We start from the raw sequence: 20,154 nt of genomic DNA, 5'->3' as shown, positions 1-20,154 counted from the left end.
GGCTTGGATACCATTTTTCACACTGTTTTTGTGATAGTGATTTATACATATGAAAAGATAGATTGTTAAATTTCTCTTTTTGTTCTAGCAACTTTATTCCACAACCAATTGGAAAATGCAAGCGTGTATTCCAAGCATTGCTACCTTATGCTGTGGAAGAATTGTGTAACGTGGCAGAGTCACTGATTGTTCCTGTCAGAATGGGGATTGCTCGTCCAACTGCACCATTTACTCTGGCTAGTACCAGCATAGATGCCATGCAAGGCAGTGAAGAATTATTTTCAGTGGAACCACTACCACCACGACCATCATCTGATCAGTCTAGCAGGTAAACTGCTACCAGCTAACAGATTCCAGTTAATTCGCTCTCTGGAAATGTCATGTTTGGCTTACTAAAACCTTTGCATAAGCACCCAGGTGGTGTACGTGATCATTTGTGTAATATAAAATAACGAGAAAGCTGGAATTTTAAATATTTTTTCTACAACCGCTGTATTATCAAGGACAGGGCTAAAATAACTCCATGAGAAATGTTTCTGATTATGATTATTTATTCTTAAGTCTCATTTATCTTTTCTATTTGTTTGCTAGTTTCCCCAGTTACACTGTAAGCTTGTTGAATCAGAATGTTGAGAAACTAGAACTTTAATATGTATGAAAATGACTTGGGAATCTTATTAAAATATAGATGCCCATTCTGGAGGTCTGGAAGTGGGGACTCCAACTTCATATGTCTTTCAAATTCTCAGGTGATGCCAGTTCTGCTGGTTTAGGGGCCATCCTTGTCAGTAGTAATGCTCTAGATCTTTGGCAAATATTTAGTGTAGTTTGTTTTTCAAGTCTGATTTTATTACCATGTGCATGTGTGAATGTTTTAATAAGGACCTTTAGGATCTAAAGACCCTTTTCTGGAAAACATCTCTGTTAGTAAGGATGGCCTGCTTTAGTATTTGGGGTAGTTCCTAACTTGTCATCTCTGGGTTTGATCTGGGTTGGTGTTGAATATCTGCTCTCATCATTCTCCTCTAGGCCAGTATACGTGTCCCAACTTTTGCTTTAATGTCAGGTGTCCCTTTAATCTACATCCAGTTTTGTCTGACAGAGCTCTTCCATAGTATCCTTGATACTGATATACCTCTAGGACTTGTTGAAAACTGTTATAAATCAAGCTGTATATCCTCAGATTTGTCAAATCCTATCCCATTATTAAATGGTTCTGCTAGTGAGATCCGCTTGGATATATCATGTTCCTAATCTTGATACCCTGTGAGGAACTCATCAATTACTTAAGTGGTATTACTTTGTGAATTCTTAGTATTCCTCCCTTGATCTTGTTTTAGAATATAAAAAATTGATGGCTATTGAACAGATTTTGGGATCATCTCATTTCTAAACACTGTCGATGAAACTGTTCCTACTAAGTTTCAATATTTTGTGTCATCTTGTTCTTAGCCTCTTTATTAAAGTGTTATATACTCGTAAACTCTCTTTATTCCACTCCCTTTGCTTGATTCTTGAGGCAGCTTCCTAAATCTTCAAGAAGGAGATCTCATGTGATAATTAAGAATTAGTGCTGTTTTCTTCAACTGTTAAAAGTTCTTTATTAAGGAACATCTACATATGCTATACACTGTATGTATTCTTACCCATAAAGGGTGTGTTTTGACTGGTGTTTCAAGGATGTCTTAAGTTTAAAAACACAGACTTGACCATTTTCTGGGATTTCACTTGTGTTGGATAATAGATGGTATATTTCATCCCATTGAGAGTGAAGTCTTATAGTAGTTCTGCTTTTTCTGTTGCTTCTTCCACCTCTTGAAAAGTTCTTATTAATTCTTAGTAAATAATCTGTTTCTACTTTACTTCCATCTCTCTCATATAACAGTAACTAACAATTACTGAAATTTTATTGTGTACTAGGAACTTTTTTAAGCATTATGGACACATTACCTGTTTTAATTTTCCCAGTAAGTTATAGGTAATCTCTATCATTCTAGTTTGTAAAATGAGGAAACTATGGCTCACAGAAGTTAGGTAACTTCTCCAATGTAACACAGCTAATTAAAGTTTAGATATGGGACTTCAGTCTTGACAGATACTTCCTTTTTTTTTTTTTTTTTTTTTCTGAATAGTAGATGGCAGAGTAGGGAGGAAGACTGCTTGGTGCTTGCTGATAGCGTTGAGTCACCACACAGTTAACCGACACTGAAACCAACTTTATAGTGTAGACTGCAGTCCTGAACTCTCTAGAATGCAGACTTGTAGTTAGAAGTTTTGAAAAGAGACCTTTTTTCTTTCTGCATCCATTCATGGCTGAGATAAGGAAGTCTCTTGAGGTATGATTTTCTGTTTCACTCCCTAATGGTGTTGTGCTTTTAAGATTTATGTTTAGCTTTATATATGTGAGGGAGACAGAAGAGGAGATTCCTGTGATGACTTCCTATCCTTTGCTTAGCCTCCAGACTCTTATGTGAAGTCTGTGGTTCCTTGAAGCTCTTGTAGCCCAAGAGACATCAGCAGATGCCTTTGGGATAAATGGTGTCAAGCTTTATACAGTATAATTGTTTCTCTTTATCACCAGCATAGCCATACTTTTTTTTTTTTTTTTTTTTTTTTAGTATCTAGCATATGTAGATGTTCCTTAACAAGAGGCATTTCTCTGTACAATTAATCTACCAAATTGCTGGAACTAGAAGTCCCCAAAACTTAGAAGTATAATCTCAGGGCCTTTTAGACTAGGTTTTCAGGCCTGTTGTGATTCATTGTGCCAGCAAGTCTGTTGGGAAGAAAGTTGAAGACACACAGCTATTGGGGAGTTACACAGGTTGAGTATGCTGCAAAACCTCAAACTTTCTGAGCACCAGTATGAGGCTCAGAGGAAATGTTTATTGGATCATTTTGGATTTTGGGATTGAAGATGCTCAGTTGATAAATGTATGTAATGCAGATACTCCAAAAAAAAAATTAAAAAAAAAAAAAAATCAAAATACTTCTGGTCCCAACCATTTCAGGTAAGGGATGTTCAACTGTAATGTTTTTTATGTATTGGTATTTTTAAATAACTTTTTAAAAATTGTATGTAGAGATTGGGTCTTGCTGTGTTGCCCAGGCTGGTCTTAAATTCCTGTCCTCAAGCAATCCTCCCACCTCAGCCTCCCAAGGCATTGGGATTACAGGCATCAGCCACTATACCCAGCCTGTATTGGTAGTATTCTACATATTAAGTGCATAACTTCTTAAAGTAACCACTTTGAGGGGACTGTAGTTTTTTTGGGTGTTTGTTCCAGGATGTTTGTTTTAAAAAAGAAATGTTCATTTTTTATGGCTTCACACAGTGCTAACTTTTATGTTTTAATATTGAAATCTCTTCAGTGGTTGGGAATACCCTTTTTTATTTCTATAGATTTTCTCTTAGCCCACTCTTGTAATTCATGATCTCTGTTTTACCAGTTACTTATAGTTCTAGTGTTAAACACCATATTGAGACTACTTATCTGTTTGTTTGAAGGCATGGTGTTTCAGTTGACTCTAAGGTATGATTGGCTTCTCATTTCTCATAGCAACTATGGTTAGGAAAGAACCTATCAGTGCAATCACTTAAAGGTCTTTTGACTTCAGCATCTTTTTACCTCCCCATTTCTTAATCTGTAAATAATAGATGACATGGTTGTTTAGCCACCAATTTCAGATCTCTGGTCTGCACTTTAAGCTGTATTTTCTGGTTCTCCCTTTCCTTTTATAATCCAGTCAACTGTCTTTTCTTGGTTGTTTCTAAGTCAGGTGTTCAGGGAAGTGAAACTTTTGCCACTTTGCCTCTGGTTATGACTCTGTCTTAAAATCACACTTTTGAACTGATGTTTTTCCCCACACACATCAGCAAATAACTGGTTAATAAGCTCATGCAAAGTAGAAGTCATATCAGATCTCTTAAAGGTTAGATCATTTGCATTAAACACTTTCAGTTAATGTACAAATGGTGCTATCAGAGCCTTTGGAAACTGAGAACTGCTGGTGGAGGAGGAAAAATCTCCCTGTAGAATTTTTCGATGGGATGGACTCATACAAATATGTGCATAAACACGGATTTGAAATGACTTAAAAAGAAAAAGCGTATTCTGAGATTTATGTTTTCTGATTTATAGATTAAGTATTGATGGTTTATAAGAATTCCCAGATTTAAAGTCAGGTCCTAGCAAGTGTCTCTCACATGTAATAAATGAGTTAAATAAAAGTATGTGTTGCCTTTCTGAACTGTGGCAGCAGTATACTCACAAGCTCCTGATTGCTTACAGCTCCAGTCAGTCTCAGTCATCCTACATCATCAGGAATCCACAGCAGAGGCGCATCAGCCAGTCACAGCCTGTTCGGGGCAGAGATGAAGAACAGGATGATATTGTTTCAGCAGATGTGGAAGAGGTGGTTTTAATTGTGATAGATTAAAAAAGCTTTTATTTTGTGGGAAAGGAAGAGTAGTCAGAAGCTATATTAATAGTAGCTTGAGATTATTATATGCATTTGCATCCAGTTTGTAGATGTTTGTTGTATATTCTTATTTGTGGTTTTACATAATAAAATTATTTTGAGAATTCGTGACTTACTGGATATTAGGAAACTGGACACAAACTTGTCTTTACCTAAGGATTGAGAGTGAAAATACTGTTTGTTAACAGCAAAGATACTCGTTTTTTTTTGTTTTTTTTTTTTTTAAACAAGAGTCTCACTCTGTCACCCAGGCTAGAGTGCAGTAGCCTTGATCTTGGCTCACTGCAACCTCAGCCTCCTGGGTCCAAGTGATTGTCCTGCCTCAGCCTCCTGAGTAGCTGGGATTACAGGTGTGCATCACCATGCCTGGCTGATTTTTGTATTTTTAGTAGAGATGGGGTTTCACCATTTCGTCAGGCTGGTCTTGAACTCCTGACCTCAGGTGATTCGCCTGCCTTGGCCTCCAAAGTGCTGGGTTTACAGGTGTGAGCCATCATACCCGGCCAAGATACTCTTAATGTTAGAAAAATTTAGTAGTTTTGTGCAATGCATTTGAAAGAGGATACATATTTATGAAGTAAATTTTTATCATGGCCACAGTATATAAAATTTAACTCTTCTCCCTGCCTCCAGTATAATTTTTAAACTTCTAATTTGAGTGTTCTGTATATGTTCAGTAATAAACTTTGGGACCTGTGGATATAATTTTTTGACAGCAAATTTTCACTAACAAATGAAGATTTTCAAAACTGCTTGGTATATGATTTAGAATTCTCTGTAGTTAGGGATCTTTGCATTTTAGTTAACTAATTTCTTTGGGGTAACACTGGTAGGGATGCAGGTTTATTATGTACTTTGTCTATAAATAAGATTCTGGATTTAGGTTGAGGTGGTGGAGGGTGTGGCTGGAGAAGAGGATCATCATGATGAACAGGAAGAACATGGGGAAGAAAATGCCGAGGCAGAGGGACAACATGATGAGCATGATGAAGACGGTATGCAGGTTATTTGAGAAATTACTCTGTATGAATAAATCAGGGACTTTTAAAACAGAGAAACCTCTTTTGAATGTATAGTGAAATGGTCAACTTAGTTTCTGCCAAGTGTTTCTGTAGCATCTGTTTCACAATTTTAGGAGCTATATAAATACATATATAAAATGATTTCCCTTTTTCCTTTTTGTTTAAGTCACTTTCTTAAAAGACTTTTTTTTTAAACAATCGTAGTCGCATTATGAAACATTTGGAAATAAGAGAAAAGGAAAATAAATCACCCTTAATTACACCTAGGTGCAATGATTTGTATATTTACTTTCAGTCCTCTCCTGCACTGTCCTGTTGTGCTAGTCTGTTGACTACCATAATTTCCCTAGTCATTCTTCGAAGGTTGAGTAGTTCCTTATTTTTATTGTAGCTATCCCTTCTCTCTCACACCATTCCCCTTCTCCCCGACTCCCACCCCCCATGCCTTCTTAGTTCCCACCCTTATGATATTCTGGCATAACCAACCCTGTTTTAAATCATAGTAGTTTGTGCTTTTTTCTTATTTAAATATATTTTTTAGGGAGTGATATGGAGCTGGACTTGCTAGCAGCAGCTGAAACAGAAAGTGATAGTGAAAGTAACCATAGCAACCAAGATAATGCTAGTGGACGCAGAAGTGTTGTCACTGCAGCAACTGCTGGTTCAGAAGCAGGTATGTCACCTTATCCTGACAACTTATGCTAAGGCTGTGTGAGTATTCAGCATGGATTGGTTCATACTTTGTGTGATATATACAAGGGTAGCTAAGCATTTTTATAACTTCATCCTTGTCCTCTGGATATTAGTAAAGAAAGTCTTATTTTAATAATTCTTACCCCAACTTTCCTGGCTATTAAATAATGAATGGATTTTAAAGTTCATTTAAAGGATTTTGATTTTCTTTTCTTTCTTTTTTGTTTTTTTTGAATTGGGTCTCACTCTGTCACTTAGGCTGGATATTCCAGTGGTGCAGTCAGAGCTCTTTGCAGCCTTGAACTCCTGAGTTCCTACCTCAGCCTCCTGAGTAGCTGGGACTACAGGTGCAAGCCACCACATCGGGCAAATTTTCTTTTTTAAAGAGATGGGATCTTGCTGTGTTGCCCAGGCTGGTCTTGAGCTCCTGAGCTCCAGCAGTCATCCTACCTCAGCCTCCTCAGTTGCTGAGATTATAGGCATGTGCCACCACATTCAGCCAAAAGTTGTTTTCTAATAAAAACCATTTTAGTGGTGGGTTTTGTGGATTATTGAATACAATCTGGCATTCTGTTTAATATGTATGTTTTCCTGAATGAGGGGGATACATTGTAATTCTAATTATTAACAAAAACAATGTTTTTGGTTTTAAAAATAAAAATTTTAGGAGCAAGCAGTGTTCCTGCCTTCTTTTCTGAAGATGATTCTCAATCAAATGACTCAAGTGATTCTGATAGCAGTAGTAGTCAGAGTGATGACATAGAACAGGAGACCTTTATGCTCGATGAACCATTAGAAAGAACCACAAATAGCTCCCATGCCAATGGTGCTGCCCAAGCTCCCCGTTCAATGCAGTGGGCTGTCCGCAACACCCAGCATCAGCGAGCAGCGAGTACAGCCCCTTCCAGTACATCTACACCAGCAGGCAAGTCTGAAAACTTGGTATTCCTAAGAATACTTAAATAGATTTTTAAAATTGTGCACGCTCATCTAGGGAACAGATTAGTTTTATGATAGTTCCTCATTGTTTTATTGAGCTTCAGATATAAAAATGAGGCGCATATGATAATAGCAGGGTTTCCGAGTCTGCATTATTGCAACTTTGGGCTGGATAACTGTGGGAGGCTATCTTGTGCATTGTGGGATGGTAAGCAGCATTCTTAGCCTACACCCGCTAGATGCCAGTGAAACCCATCTCAGCCTTCTTCCCCTCCCCTTGGCTCCCACAGTTGTGATAACCAAAAATGTCTGTAGATACTGCCAAATGTACCCCCTTTGGCAGCGTAGGGTGGTGGTGTGGGGATCAGATTTCCCCTAGTTGAGAACTTTATATTAATTATTGTTCTCTCAATACCCCCTCCCCAAAATAGTGTGGTTTAGGCAAAGTTTTTGACTCCGCTACCACAATTGACCATTTAGATTTACATAAGTAAATGCCAGAGAAGCACAATTAGCACTTGATATTAGCTCATTGTGGTTGTCCTTTTTTCCTTATAGCAAGTTCAGCGGGTTTGATTTATATTGATCCTTCAAACTTACGCCGGAGTGGTACCATCAGTACAAGTGCTGCAGCTGCAGCAGCTGCTTTGGAGGCTAGCAACGCCAGCAGCTACCTAACATCTGCAAGCAGTTTAGCCAGGGCTTACAGCATTGTCATTAGACAAATCTCGGACTTGATGGGCCTTATTCCTAAGTATAATCACCTAGTATACTCTCAGATTCCAGCAGCTGTGAAATTGACTTACCAAGATGCAGTAAACTTACAGGTATGAACCCACTGTGAAGTTTCTCATTCCAATATATTTTTTTGGCTGTCAATTCTGAGAATTCCAGTATTAGGGGAATTAAATGTTAAACATTTAAATGTTGACATACTGCTGCTATATCGAATTTAGTTCTATTTGGATAGTTTTAACTATTTTAGTTTGGTCTTCATAGAACTATGTAGAAGAAAAGCTTATTCCCACTTGGAACTGGATGGTCAGTATTATGGATTCTACTGAAGCTCAATTACGTTATGGTTCTGCATTAGCATCTGCTGGTGATCCTGGGCATCCAAATCATCCTCTTCACGCTTCTCAGAATTCAGCGAGAAGAGAGAGGATGACTGCGCGAGAAGAAGCTAGCTTACGAACACTTGAAGGCAGACGGTATGAAATTCTTCGCATATATGGAACGTCCCCAACTTACCATGGATCCCCATCTTACAGTCTTTTTTGACTTTATAATGGGGTTTTGGGGGATATTAAATACATTTAGACTTTTTTTTTTTTTTTGAGATGGAGTTTCACTCTTGTTACCCAGGCTGGAGTGCAATGGTGCAATCTCGGCTCACCGCAGCCTCCGCCTCCCGGGTTCAGGCAATTCTCCTGCTTCAGCCTCCTGAGTAGCTGGGATTACAGGCACACACCACCATGCCCAGCTAATTTTTTGTATTTTTAGTAGAGACGGGGTTTCACCATGTTGACCAGGATGGTCTCGATCTCTTGACCTCGTGATCCACGCGCCCGGCCTACATTTAGACTTATGATGAGTTTATCAGAACATAACCACATCTTCACTCGAGGAGTATCTATATTTACATATTTAGATAGAACCTTTATATCTTGGAAGGTTAAAGCTTTTTAATTGCTGTTATGTAAGACCTCATCTTATTGTGAGAAAGAAATGACTTGCTTGCGTTACTTAAATTGTTGAAGCATAATAGGCTGGTTATCATGCAAGCTATTTTTTTTTTTCCTCCCAAGACAGAGTTTCACTCTTGTCCCCCAGGCTGGAGTGCAATGGCGCGATCTTGGCTCACTGCAACCTCTGCCTCTTGGGTTCAAGCAATTCTTTTGCCTCAGCCTCCCTAGTAGCTGGGATTACAGGCGCCCGCCACCATTCCTGGCTAGTTTTTGTATTTTCGGTAGAGGGGAGGTTTCACCATGTTGACCAGGCTAGTCTCAAACTCCTGACCTCAGGTGATCCACCTGTCTCGGCCTAGGTGTGAGCCACCATGCCCGGCTCTCCAAGCTATTTTTAAGAATCCATTTATATCATAGGAATATGATACTAAAGACTTTTCATTTTTGAAGTTGTTGGTCTTTGTCTTTGTCTCATCCCCAAGACTTCCCCCACCTTAGAAAGTTAATTTGACTATGATTGGATGTAGATGTACCTTGTACTCAGGAGGGGGAAAGTGTGTGTGATTACCAGTGCTGCTCTTTCGTTTTTCAATTCACATTTCTTTTTTCCTGCCTCCCCTATCCTGTTGAGTTATAATTAAAATATATATCTATGTATTTGTTATGTTCTTTTTATTCAGTTATAAAGTGATCTTTTTCAGGAGTAGGTATCAGTGCAAACACTGAACATTAGAGCAACAACAGTAATATAGTAAAAGTGCTTCATACCTAAAGTCAAAATCCAAGGATTTGGTTCTAGCTCTGCCTCAGGATAAATACTTTTGTTAACTCTGGGTAGATCATACAGTGAGGAAAGACAAGGGCCTAGGAGATTACTTGGAAAACAAGACAGTGATAGGCATCTACGGCAGAGGTAATAGTTACTAAAGTAGGGCAGTGATGACCAAAAGGAGGGGTGATAAGCACTGAAATCATAAACAGAATTTAGGGCCTTGTTGAGGGATTAAGTAGGAGGGGGCATCGTTTATATTTAGACCTTGATTCTGAATAACTAGTAGGAAAATTAAAGAGAAAAACCTAGGGTAGGTGTAATGGACAAACTTGCTTTTGAACATGTGAGAACTGGGCAAAAAAAATTGGTAGAAATGTCAAGTATACAGAATTGAGTGCTTGGCAAAGATAACTGTACTAGAGATAGAGATTTGAGAGGTAGCAGCTTTCCTGTCTTAGAAAGCCTGCTCCACAAAGAGACAAAAGCCTAATCTTTGTTAGGCTGTAGTTCTTACCCCAGAGAACACAGAATTCTGATAACAGGTCTTGATTGGTGGCAGTGTTCTCCCTCCTCTCTCTCTGTCAGCTTTAATGTAATGCTTCACATATTACCTATAATTTACCCATTTAAAGTGTCTAGTTCCATTGTTTTTCAGTCCTGTATAACTTTCATCACAATGAATTTTGTAATGTTTTAATACTATCTACAGGAAACCTGTTAGCAGTCATTCTTCATGTTTCCTTCCTTCGCCTCCCTAAGCAACCATTATCTTTTTCCCTCTCAGTGGATTCTGGATATTTTATGTACATGGAATTATATAGTATGTGGTCTTTTCTGACTGGGTTCTTTAACTTAGCATAATAATTTTCAGATTCATCTATATTTAGCATACATCAGTACTTCATTCTTTTTCATTTCCGAGTAATATTTCATTGTATGAGTATACTATATTTTGTTTATCCATTCATCAGTTGGACATGTGGATTGTTTCTGCCTTTCCACTGTTACGCATAATGCTCCTATGAACCTTTGTATATAGATTTTTGTGTAGATATGTGTTTTCAATTGTCTTGAAAACTGAAATTGGTTATGGAATTGTTGGGTCATATGGTAACTCTATGTGTAACCCTTTGAAGAACTGGCAATACTGTTTTCCAAAGAGGAAAACATTCTCATTAGCAGTGTATGTATGAGAGTTTTTGTTTTTCCACATCTTCACCAGCACTTGTTATTATCTGTCTTTTTTTACAACCATCCCAGTGGGTGTGACCTAGTATCTTATTGTGGCTTTGATTTGCATTTCCCTGATGGTCAATGATGCTGAACATCTTTTCATGTGCTAACTGGCCATTCACATATCTTCTTTGGAGAAATGCGTATTTGGATCCTGAGACTTGAGTTTCGTTCTTGTTGCCCAGGCTGGAATGCAAAGGTGTGATCTTGGGTCACTGCAGCCTCTGTCTCTGGGGCTCAAGTGATTCTCCTGCCTCAGTCTCCGGAGTAGCTGGGATTACAGGCGCCTGCCACCATGCCTGGCTGATTTTTTGGTACTTTTAATAGAGACATGGTTTCATCATGTTGGCCAGGCTGGTCTTAAACTCCTGAACTCAAGTGATCCATCTACCTTGGCCTCCCAAAATGCTAGGATTACATGCTTGAGCCACCATGCCTGGCCTCACCCATATTTTAAATTGGCTTGTCTTTTAAAATTGAGGTGTATGAGTTCTTTATCCTGCATATAAGCCCATTATCAAATACGTAATTTGGGAAGATTTTGTCCCATTCTTTGGAATATCTTTTCACTTTCTTGATGGTATGCTTGAAAGTGCAATTTTAATTTTCATAAAGTCCAGTTATATCTGGGTTTCGTTCTTTTGATTTTTGAGACAGAGTCTCAGTCCGTGGCCCAGGCTGGAATGCAGTGGTATGATCCTGGCTCATTGCACCCGCTACCTCCCAGGTTCAAGCAGTTTTGCCTTAGCCTCCCAAGTAGCTGGAATTACAGGTGCCCACCACCACACCCAGCTAATTTTTGTATCTTTACTAGAGATACGATTTCACCGTATTTATTGCCCAGGCTATCTGTTTTCTTGTGTTGCTTGTGCTTTTGGTGTCATTTTAATAAAGTGATTCTCAAAGTATGATCCCTAGAACAGCACCTAAGAGCTATTTAGAAATGCAAATTCGGGGGCTTTACCCCATACCTACTAAAACTCTGGGGATTAGGCCAGTGGTCTGTTTTAGTAAGCCCTCCAGGTGATTTTGAAGGACCTTGAAGATGGAGAATCACTGTCTTCAGGGAAGGAGTTCCTTTTTCCATTCCAAAGGATATTGGAATTCCTTTTCTATACAAAGTGTAAGACTGTAAATCATGTACAGTGATTATATTTCTAAAGCTGAGCGACAGGCTTAATTACTTTCTATTTATGAATATTCTCGGCTCCTAATTTTGCATATGTATGATAGTAGTAAATTTCATATTTGTGGTGTTCTTCTAATAAACAGTTTCATTTTTTTCTCTTCTTATAGACGTGCCACCTTGCTTAGCGCCCGTCAAGGAATGATGTCTGCACGAGGAGACTTCCTAAATTATGCTCTGTCTCTAATGCGGTCTCATAATGATGAGCATTCTGATGTTCTTCCAGTTTTGGATGTTTGCTCTTTGAAGCATGTGGCGTATGTTTTTCAAGCCCTTATATACTGGATTAAGGCAATGAATCAGCAGACAACATTGGACACACCTCAGCTAGAACGCAAAAGGTATCATACTTGCCACGAGGTTGATTTAAGAAATACTTGCTTGGTATGATCTCCTTTAGTACGTTGTCAGATTTTGGGGTAAGGAGAATAGCATTGCAAAAGAGAAATAGTACAGGACCATTTCATGTAGGAAGATGGGCTTGAGTTTAGCCAACCTTTCCCCACTGCCACTCTTCTTAAAATGGGAAACCTAAGAATCCAGTTAAACTTCTTGCTTGAGATAGTTTTATCTGATTGTCTATCTTTTCATTTTTTCCTTTTTTTTTTTGTTTTGAGACGGTGTTAGCGATCTTGTTGCCCAGGCTGGAGAACAGTGGCGTGATCTTGGCTTACCACAACCTCCACCTCCTGGGTTCAAGCGATTCTCCTGCCTCAGCCTCCCAAGTAGCTAGGATTACAGTCATGTGCCACCACGCCCGGCTCATTTTGTATTTTTTGTAGAAACGGGGTTTCACCATGTTGAACAGGCTGGTCTCAAACTCCCAACCTCAGGTGATCCACCTGCCTCAGCCTCCCAAAGCGCTGGGATTACAGGCATGAGCCACAGTGCCTGCCCGCCCCCGCCCCCCCCCCTTTTTTTTTTTTAATAAAAGAAACTGGGTCTTACTCTGTTTCTGAGGGTGGAATGTGATGCAATCAAAGCTCACTGCAACCTTGAACTCTTGGGTTCAAGTGATTCTCCTGCCTTAGTTTTTCCAGTAGATAGGGCTTAAAGGCATATGCCACCATGCCTGGCTAATTTCTTAATGGTTTGAAGAGACAGTGTCTCATGATGTTGCCCTGGCTGGTCTTGAACTCCTGGCCTCAAGTGATCCTCCTGCCTTAGCCTCCCAAAGTATTGGGATTATAGACATGAGTTACCATGCCCAGCCCATGTTTTCTGTTAGAGTTTGTTTAAGCACTCATTATTTCTTGGGTGATTTGCTTTTTCTTCTGTTGAGTCCATTTTGTAATGATAGTACATAAACCTGTTCACTCTACCATTTCCCAGATTCTGAAACTATACTGCAGTGTTTGAAATTGGTTAGATACATTCGTGATCTTATTAGTGAGTTTGTGTTTGTATTTCGCCTTACTTTTGCTCCTGTTCATATTATACAAATACTTGGTTTAAATGACTCACTTGTCTTTTTAAAGGACGCGAGAACTCTTGGAACTGGGTATTGATAATGAAGATTCAGAACATGAAAATGATGATGACACCAATCAAAGTTAGTGCACAGAAAATCTGCTAATCCAAGAAATGGCTGCCTCAGTAGTTCCCCTTCAAGCTTTTTAACTTCATTATTTTCTGTCTGGGTGGGAATTTCTCTTTTCTTCTCTATGTCTCATTTCTTACATTTTCTGTCCATTTTTGATTACACATTCTTGCATTATACATTTTGAAACTAAGGATGTATTAAAGAAATGTTATAAACTTTCCAACCGTATTTTTAAAATCTGTGTCTTCTTGTATTTGTCTTAGTTTTATGGTTACCTTTACTCTTAATGTATTCTTACTACATTTAATAAAATCTTAGCAAAACCTTTAATATTGATGCAAAATAGATTTAGTCAAGAAAATGAGAATTACCAGTTACAGCTTCCAGATATCAGAACTGTAGTAATTAATGCAATGAAAAGAGAAAATATCCCAACTCCAGACTTTTCTACAAAACTTTTAATACCACAACACTTGAGTCTAGTGAAGTTTATTTGTGGGTTTCAGTTATTTCAGTTGGTGCCAAATAATGCATTCTCCAGTTTCTTATTATCAACGAGTACTTTTATTAGGCCTATAGAAAGACAATTGACCTAATTCCGATTTCTTGACAACCCAGCCATAGCTTACTGCTGTTTATACGCAAACAAGGCACTGCCAAAGTTTTATTCCATTAAGGAGAGTTGGTGCTAGTGTGCTGACTTACTGTTGAGATATGTAAGTTGCTCAGACATTACTCTGTTTAGCAGATGCTCAGGTGTCAGCTCCTGATCATCTCCCCTGGAGTTGTCAGTGAGTTGGGTCCTGAATATACTCATTAATCTCACTGTATTTGGGTGGTGGGTATCTTAGGAGATGAAGAGGAGGATATAGGAAACCTCTCTCTAATACAGAAGGGCACAATATTGTTAAATGCTGATTTTTATTTTGCATTTTTTATTGTAACACACATAACATGAAACTTACCATTGTAACCATATTAAACTGTTACATTTACTTTGAAAAAATAACAAAATTTTGGACTATTAACTTGTTTTTGAGTGGCATTACAATTTTATAAAAGAGGTAATAGGAATTTTGGATTGAGCAGATTAGAGGTCTGTTATCCTAATCTAGTAATTAAATAATTTTCCTAAAAAACAAAAATTTTATCTTTTTATGTTTAGGTGCTACTTTGAATGATAAGGATGATGACTCTCTTCCTGCAGAAACTGGCCAAAACCATCCATTTTTCCGACGTTCAGACTCCATGACATTCCTTGGATGTATACCCCCAAATCCATTTGAAGTACCTCTGGCTGAAGCCATCCCCTTGGCTGATCAGCCACATCTGCTGCAGGTGAATTAAACAAATTAGTCATAAGGTTTTTTTCTAATTTTTTTCTTTAAGTATTCAATGTAACTAGAATCTTTCTGTTAAAATTCCAGCCAAATGCTAGAAAAGAGGATCTTTTTGGCCGTCCAAGTCAGGGTCTTTATTCTTCATCTGCCAGTAGTGGGAAATGTTTAATGGAGGTTACAGTGGATAGAAACTGCCTAGAGGTAAGACAGTAAAAGTTTTTGTAATATATTATTTATTAAGGACAACTTGTTCCAGCATACAGATTTTTAGAAATGCAGTAATTCAGAGTATTATATTTTCTGATATAATAGAAGTGTCAGAAATTACTTCATCCATAAAATAGCAGCCTCCTTATATGCTTTGTCCGTTTCACAGAGCTGATTGTTGTATGTGGCAGAAAATTTAAATTTTCATGTATAATAAAAATATATAGATGACATATGTAATTTTGGCTATAACTTGCTGAACTAATTTTACTCAAGACTGTAGATAAATGAGGTAACATTAATAATGATACCTAATATTTGTCGACTAATTCTGTCTCCTGGGCATTGGTCTCCATCTTTATAACGATGTTTGGTAGAATGCATTATCACCCTAATTTTATGGGTAAGAAATTGAGCCTTGAAGAGAGTAAATAAATTTTATGTGGGAATGTTTGTGTCACATAACTAGTTAAGCAGTATATCTAGTTTTGATCTGATTTGGGAGCCTAAAATTAAATGCTACTGTTTGTCCACTGAAAAAGTAATAAAACACTAAAAAGCAGGTTTAGAAGACATGTAGTTGAATAGGATTTTTTTATTATCTCAGGGATAAAGGAGAATGCACTACTGAAAATATTAAAAATATATGAGACTTAAGTACCGCCAATATTATCAAGATTCCTTTAAAAATTCTGTGAAGTTCCAAGGCAAGAAGTTAATTTATTTATTTTTTAAATTTTTTGAGACAAAGAGTCTTGTTCTGTCACCCAGGCTGGAGTGCAGTGGCACAATCTTGGCTCACTGCAACCTCCACCTTCTGGGTTTAAGTGATTCTCCTGCCTAGTCTCCCAAGTAGCTAGGAGTACAGGTGCCTGCCACCACGCACGGGTAATTATTTTGTATTTTTAGTAGAGATGGGGTTTTGCCGTGTTGGCCAGGCTGGCTTCCAACTCCTGACCTCAAGCGATTCACCCACCTTGGCCTTCCAAAGTGCTAGGATTACAGGAGCAAGCCACCATGCCCAGCCAAGTGAATTTAAAAAAAAAAAAAAAAAAAAAAAAAGGGCGGGGGGCTCATGCCTCTAATCCTAGCACTTTGGGAGGCTGAGGTGGGCGGATCATGAGGTCAGGAGTTTGAGACTACCCTGGCCAACATGGTGAAACCCCATCTCTACAAAAACTATAAAAAACATTAGCTGGGTGTAATCCCAGCTACTTGGGAGGCTGAGGCAGGAGAATCGCTTGAACTCCAGAGGCGGAGGTTGCAGTAAGCCAAGACTGCACCACTGCACTCCAGCCTGGGTGACAGAGGGAGGTTGCATCTCAAAAAAAAAAAAAGTTATCTGAGGTGGGTTTGGTAAATGCATTAGAATTGGTGGTCAGCCAGGGCCATCAGACAAAAGAACCACTGAAACTCCAGGAAGTGGGGGGGGAAAAAAAAACTTGCATATGATTCCCATATTACTAAGTTGAGGACAAAATCTAATTAGTTTTTTTCCCCTTAATTTGTAACTTTTAAATGTAAATATTCATAGGTTCTTCCAACAAAAATGTCTTATGCTGCCAATCTGAAAAATGTAATGAACATGCAAAACCGGCAAAAAAAAGAAGGGGAAGAGCAGCCCGTGCTACCAGAAGAAGCTGAGAGTTCAAAACCAGGGCCGTCTGCTCATGATCTTGCTGCACAATTAAAAAGTAGCTTACTAGCAGAAATAGGACTTACCGAAAGTGAAGGGCCACCTCTTACATCTTTCAGGTATTTGCTAAGATCCTTTGTTTTTATTGTTCAATACACAGTTAAAGTATATATATATCCATGCCTAGTTACCATTTACAGACTTGGTATTATCAGCTCAGCTAAGGGGAAACTGAATAATTAGAAAGAGTAGAACTTTCTAGATTTGTGATTCACACTTATCTGTGCTCCTTTGCCAAGGTTATAATTCTCTTACAAGAGGTAGGTTCTTTGCTTATCTAATAAAAATTTGTTTATACAGTGGTTCTGTATGATTTGACTCTATATTTTTTGGTTACATGGTATAATAATTTTTTTGCTTAGATTTGAGCTAACACATTAGTTTTGAAAATAAGATACACGGTGTATACATTGTCTAGCAATCATATAAGGCAGGGGAGAATTGTGGACTTGGGTGGCCCAAGCTTCCTAGAAGCAATATGGATTGAATTGAGATGGTTAGAATGTGCAGAAACTGATTGGAGAGAATTAGAGGTAGGGAGGCCAGTTAGAAAGCCGTTTGTTATTATTAATAATTTCAATTAGTTGAGGGAAAGGTGCTGAGGCAGAATGTTGGCTTCGGGGATAGAAAGGACAACATGGAAAGGAAGAGAAACTTAAGATGGAGTTGATCACTTTGAAGGAACAGAAGGAAGAAAAAATCTGCTTTAAGTCTGGGCAATAGGGAAAGAGGTACTACTGAAAAAAAGTCAGGAGAACTATCATTGTGGTGAAGAAACCATATGAAATGTTAGCCATGCTGAGGTTGAATTGAGCATCACTGATGTGAATATATTTTAAAAAGGGAAATTCTGGTTCATGGTGAAAGTTTAACTGGAGGTGGATCTGGGAGTCGGCTAGATGGAGATGGACATTGGACTTTAAGGAGAGGAGGTAAAATGAAGGATGAAGGTAAAACATAGCCCAGGGATTTTTTCATATGTGGAAGACAGAAGGAATAAGGAAGGAAAAAATACTAAGTTCTGCAGGGAACAAGTAGCTATGAAAAAGTTCTGTAGTAGACAGGACACAGTTTAAAGAAGTTAAGAACTCAGAATGTTTTTTAAAAAAGTAAATTACTACTGTTGTACAAAAACCAGTCAGTCTTTGAAATTGGCTAAATTATTCCCCCCACCCAAACTTCTTACAGGCCACAGTGTAGCTTTATGGGAATGGTTATTTCCCATGATATGCTCCTGGGACGTTGGCGCCTTTCTTTAGAACTGTTCGGCAGGGTATTCATGGAAGATGTTGGAGCAGAACCTGGATCGGTATGTATTTTGTGCACTTTAAATTCCATTCTGCTTGATAAGCACATATTTCAGAGAACAATCTGTAATGCTTTTCTTTTTTTTTTTAAGATCCTAACGGAATTGGGTGGTTTTGAGGTAAAAGAATCAAAATTCCGTAGAGAAATGGAAAAACTGAGAAACCAACAGTCAAGAGATTTATCACTAGAGGTAAAGGTATTCAGATTTTCTTATACTATACCTATAGTATGCTATTTATATAAATTTTAAAACATGCAAAATAATAGCAGCTTTGCTTAGGGTTATGTACTTACAGTTAAAAATTTAAAGAAAATAAAGAAATGTTAACCATCAAGCTTTTTTTAATGTAACCACCAATTTAGAATACTGGTTTTCTCTGGCAGTTTGGTTTCCTAGCATCCTCTGAATTCTTTTTGTTTCAGTTTTTAAGTATCATTATGCATTCACTGAATAAAACATTTTTTGATGTGTTCAATTCCATTGAGACTGTTACTCATATTGATGCTCAAATTATGTCTTCTTTTGGCTAGTGGAAGTCTTGAGTCAGTTTTGATTCCTGAGTACTTTTGACATGACCCCAATAATTTTTGATAACTTTCTTACTTTCTGGTATGTTTCATCTTGTGCATTTCTTGTTACAGACCTTAATTCAGCCATTTCTTCAAGTAGCCCTGACTCCTTTTAGTAGGAAATTGTGTTTTGAGATTACAGTCTGTGCTCTAGCGTTGCATATTGCTAATGGGTTGATCGTGGTATCTAGGCCTTTTTAATTGATACAGTTTGAAAATGCACTTTAATTTGTTCTTTTTTAAAAAATCAAGAAATTAATATTGATACTACCAATTCAAATCCAAGATTTAGGACCACAGGGTGGTGGTTGTTATTTTTGCTGCTTTTTTTTTTTTTTTTTTTTTTTTTTTTTTTGAGACGGAGTCTTGGCCTGTCACCCAGGCTATAGCACAGTAGCATGATACTGGCTCATTCCAACCTTCACCTCCCAGGTTCAAGCGAGACTCCTGCCTCAGCCTCCTGAGTAGCTGGGATTATAGGTGCCCACCACCATGCCTGGCTAATTTTTATGTTTTTAGTAGAGACAGCGTTTTACCCTGTTGGCCAGGCTGGTGTCAAACTCCTGACCTCAAGAGATCCACCTGCCTTGGCCTCCCACCTGGCCTTGCTTCTTATATTTTTATCTCCTTTCTTTCAAACTGAATATCCAACTTAACAACATTAATCAAATTACTCATTTGGTTTAATGCCCAAGATACACAGAAGCAGTCTTAGAATTACATCACTAGAATCTGATTTGGAAGCATCACTTGAGTCCAGGAATTCAAGGACAGCTGGGCCACCATAGTGTGAGAAACTGTCTCTTAAAAAGAATTATAACATCAACACTACCACTAACAAAATGATTATTCAAAGTAATTTATTTGCAGATTTTTGTCCTTAGATCATATGCAGTTAGAGATACACCATTAAATAATTTTGTTTTAAAGTCACTTGAAGTAATTCTTTGTGTGATTTTGCTACCAGCTCTATGATTAGGGCCTTTTGTTTCATTTTGTGTTCCGATTTTAGGGTTTCCTTTTTTGGTTTTATTTTGTAATCATTGTAAAATATCTACAGTGTGGCAAAGTGAACTCTACTAGAATGGATATAAGTCTCGTTTCCATTCTGTCTCTTTTACCATTTTTTAAAAGTTTATTTCCTTCCATCCCTTTTAAAAAATATAAGCATATGTATGCATTAATTACATACCACCTCTCACCTACCCAAACATACTGTATATTTTATCCCATCTTGCTTTTCCCAGTTAATATTATAGCCCAGAGAAAATGTGAGATGTTGTTACCTTCCTTTTATAGCTGCTTAGTATACTGCAGCCTGGGTTGTTATCCCAGGTTTGTAGTCAGTCCTTTGCCGACTAGGTATTTGAGCTTGTTTCCAGTCTTTTGCTGTTAGGATAGTGTGATGAATGGCCTTGTGGGTTTTTTTTGCTAGTGTGTCCCTGAGATAGATTCTTAGACATGAAATTGCTGGG

The 20,154-nt window shown here is 38.0% G+C and overlaps 1 protein-coding gene across 8 annotated transcripts in view; it reads left to right on the top strand.

The window, feature by feature from the left end:
- The window catches only part of UBR5 (ubiquitin protein ligase E3 component n-recognin 5), a 152,430-nt gene that overhangs the window by 112,597 nt on the left and 19,679 nt on the right, over positions 1 to 20,154 (top strand). For 5 of the 8 annotated variants that reach the window (XM_017528911.2, XM_037738656.1, XM_017528907.2 and 2 more), the window contains exons 34-47: positions 89 to 328; positions 4,293 to 4,416; positions 5,366 to 5,477; positions 6,046 to 6,177; positions 6,865 to 7,122; positions 7,695 to 7,963; positions 8,136 to 8,347; positions 12,126 to 12,356; positions 13,494 to 13,567; positions 14,724 to 14,896; positions 14,986 to 15,099; positions 16,640 to 16,860; positions 17,990 to 18,110; positions 18,201 to 18,305. In XM_017528911.2, the coding sequence (XP_017384400.1) occupies positions 89 to 328; positions 4,293 to 4,416; positions 5,366 to 5,477; positions 6,046 to 6,177; positions 6,865 to 7,122; positions 7,695 to 7,963; positions 8,136 to 8,347; positions 12,126 to 12,356; positions 13,494 to 13,567; positions 14,724 to 14,896; positions 14,986 to 15,099; positions 16,640 to 16,860; positions 17,990 to 18,110; positions 18,201 to 18,305 (2,386 nt within the window). The remainder of the gene's footprint in view (positions 1 to 88; positions 329 to 4,292; positions 4,417 to 5,365; positions 5,478 to 6,045; positions 6,178 to 6,864; positions 7,123 to 7,694; positions 7,964 to 8,135; positions 8,348 to 12,125; positions 12,357 to 13,493; positions 13,568 to 14,723; positions 14,897 to 14,985; positions 15,100 to 16,639; positions 16,861 to 17,989; positions 18,111 to 18,200; positions 18,306 to 20,154) is intronic. The other 3 variants (XM_017528908.2, XM_017528909.2, XM_017528912.2) reach the window with 1 other exon arrangement.

The sequence above is a fragment of the Cebus imitator genome, unplaced genomic scaffold (assembly GCF_001604975.1).
Source record: "Cebus imitator isolate Cc_AM_T3 unplaced genomic scaffold, Cebus_imitator-1.0 Scaffold56, whole genome shotgun sequence".
Classification (NCBI taxonomy): domain Eukaryota; kingdom Metazoa; phylum Chordata; class Mammalia; order Primates; family Cebidae; genus Cebus; species Cebus imitator.
This window is presented reverse-complemented; position numbering and strand designations above follow the sequence as displayed.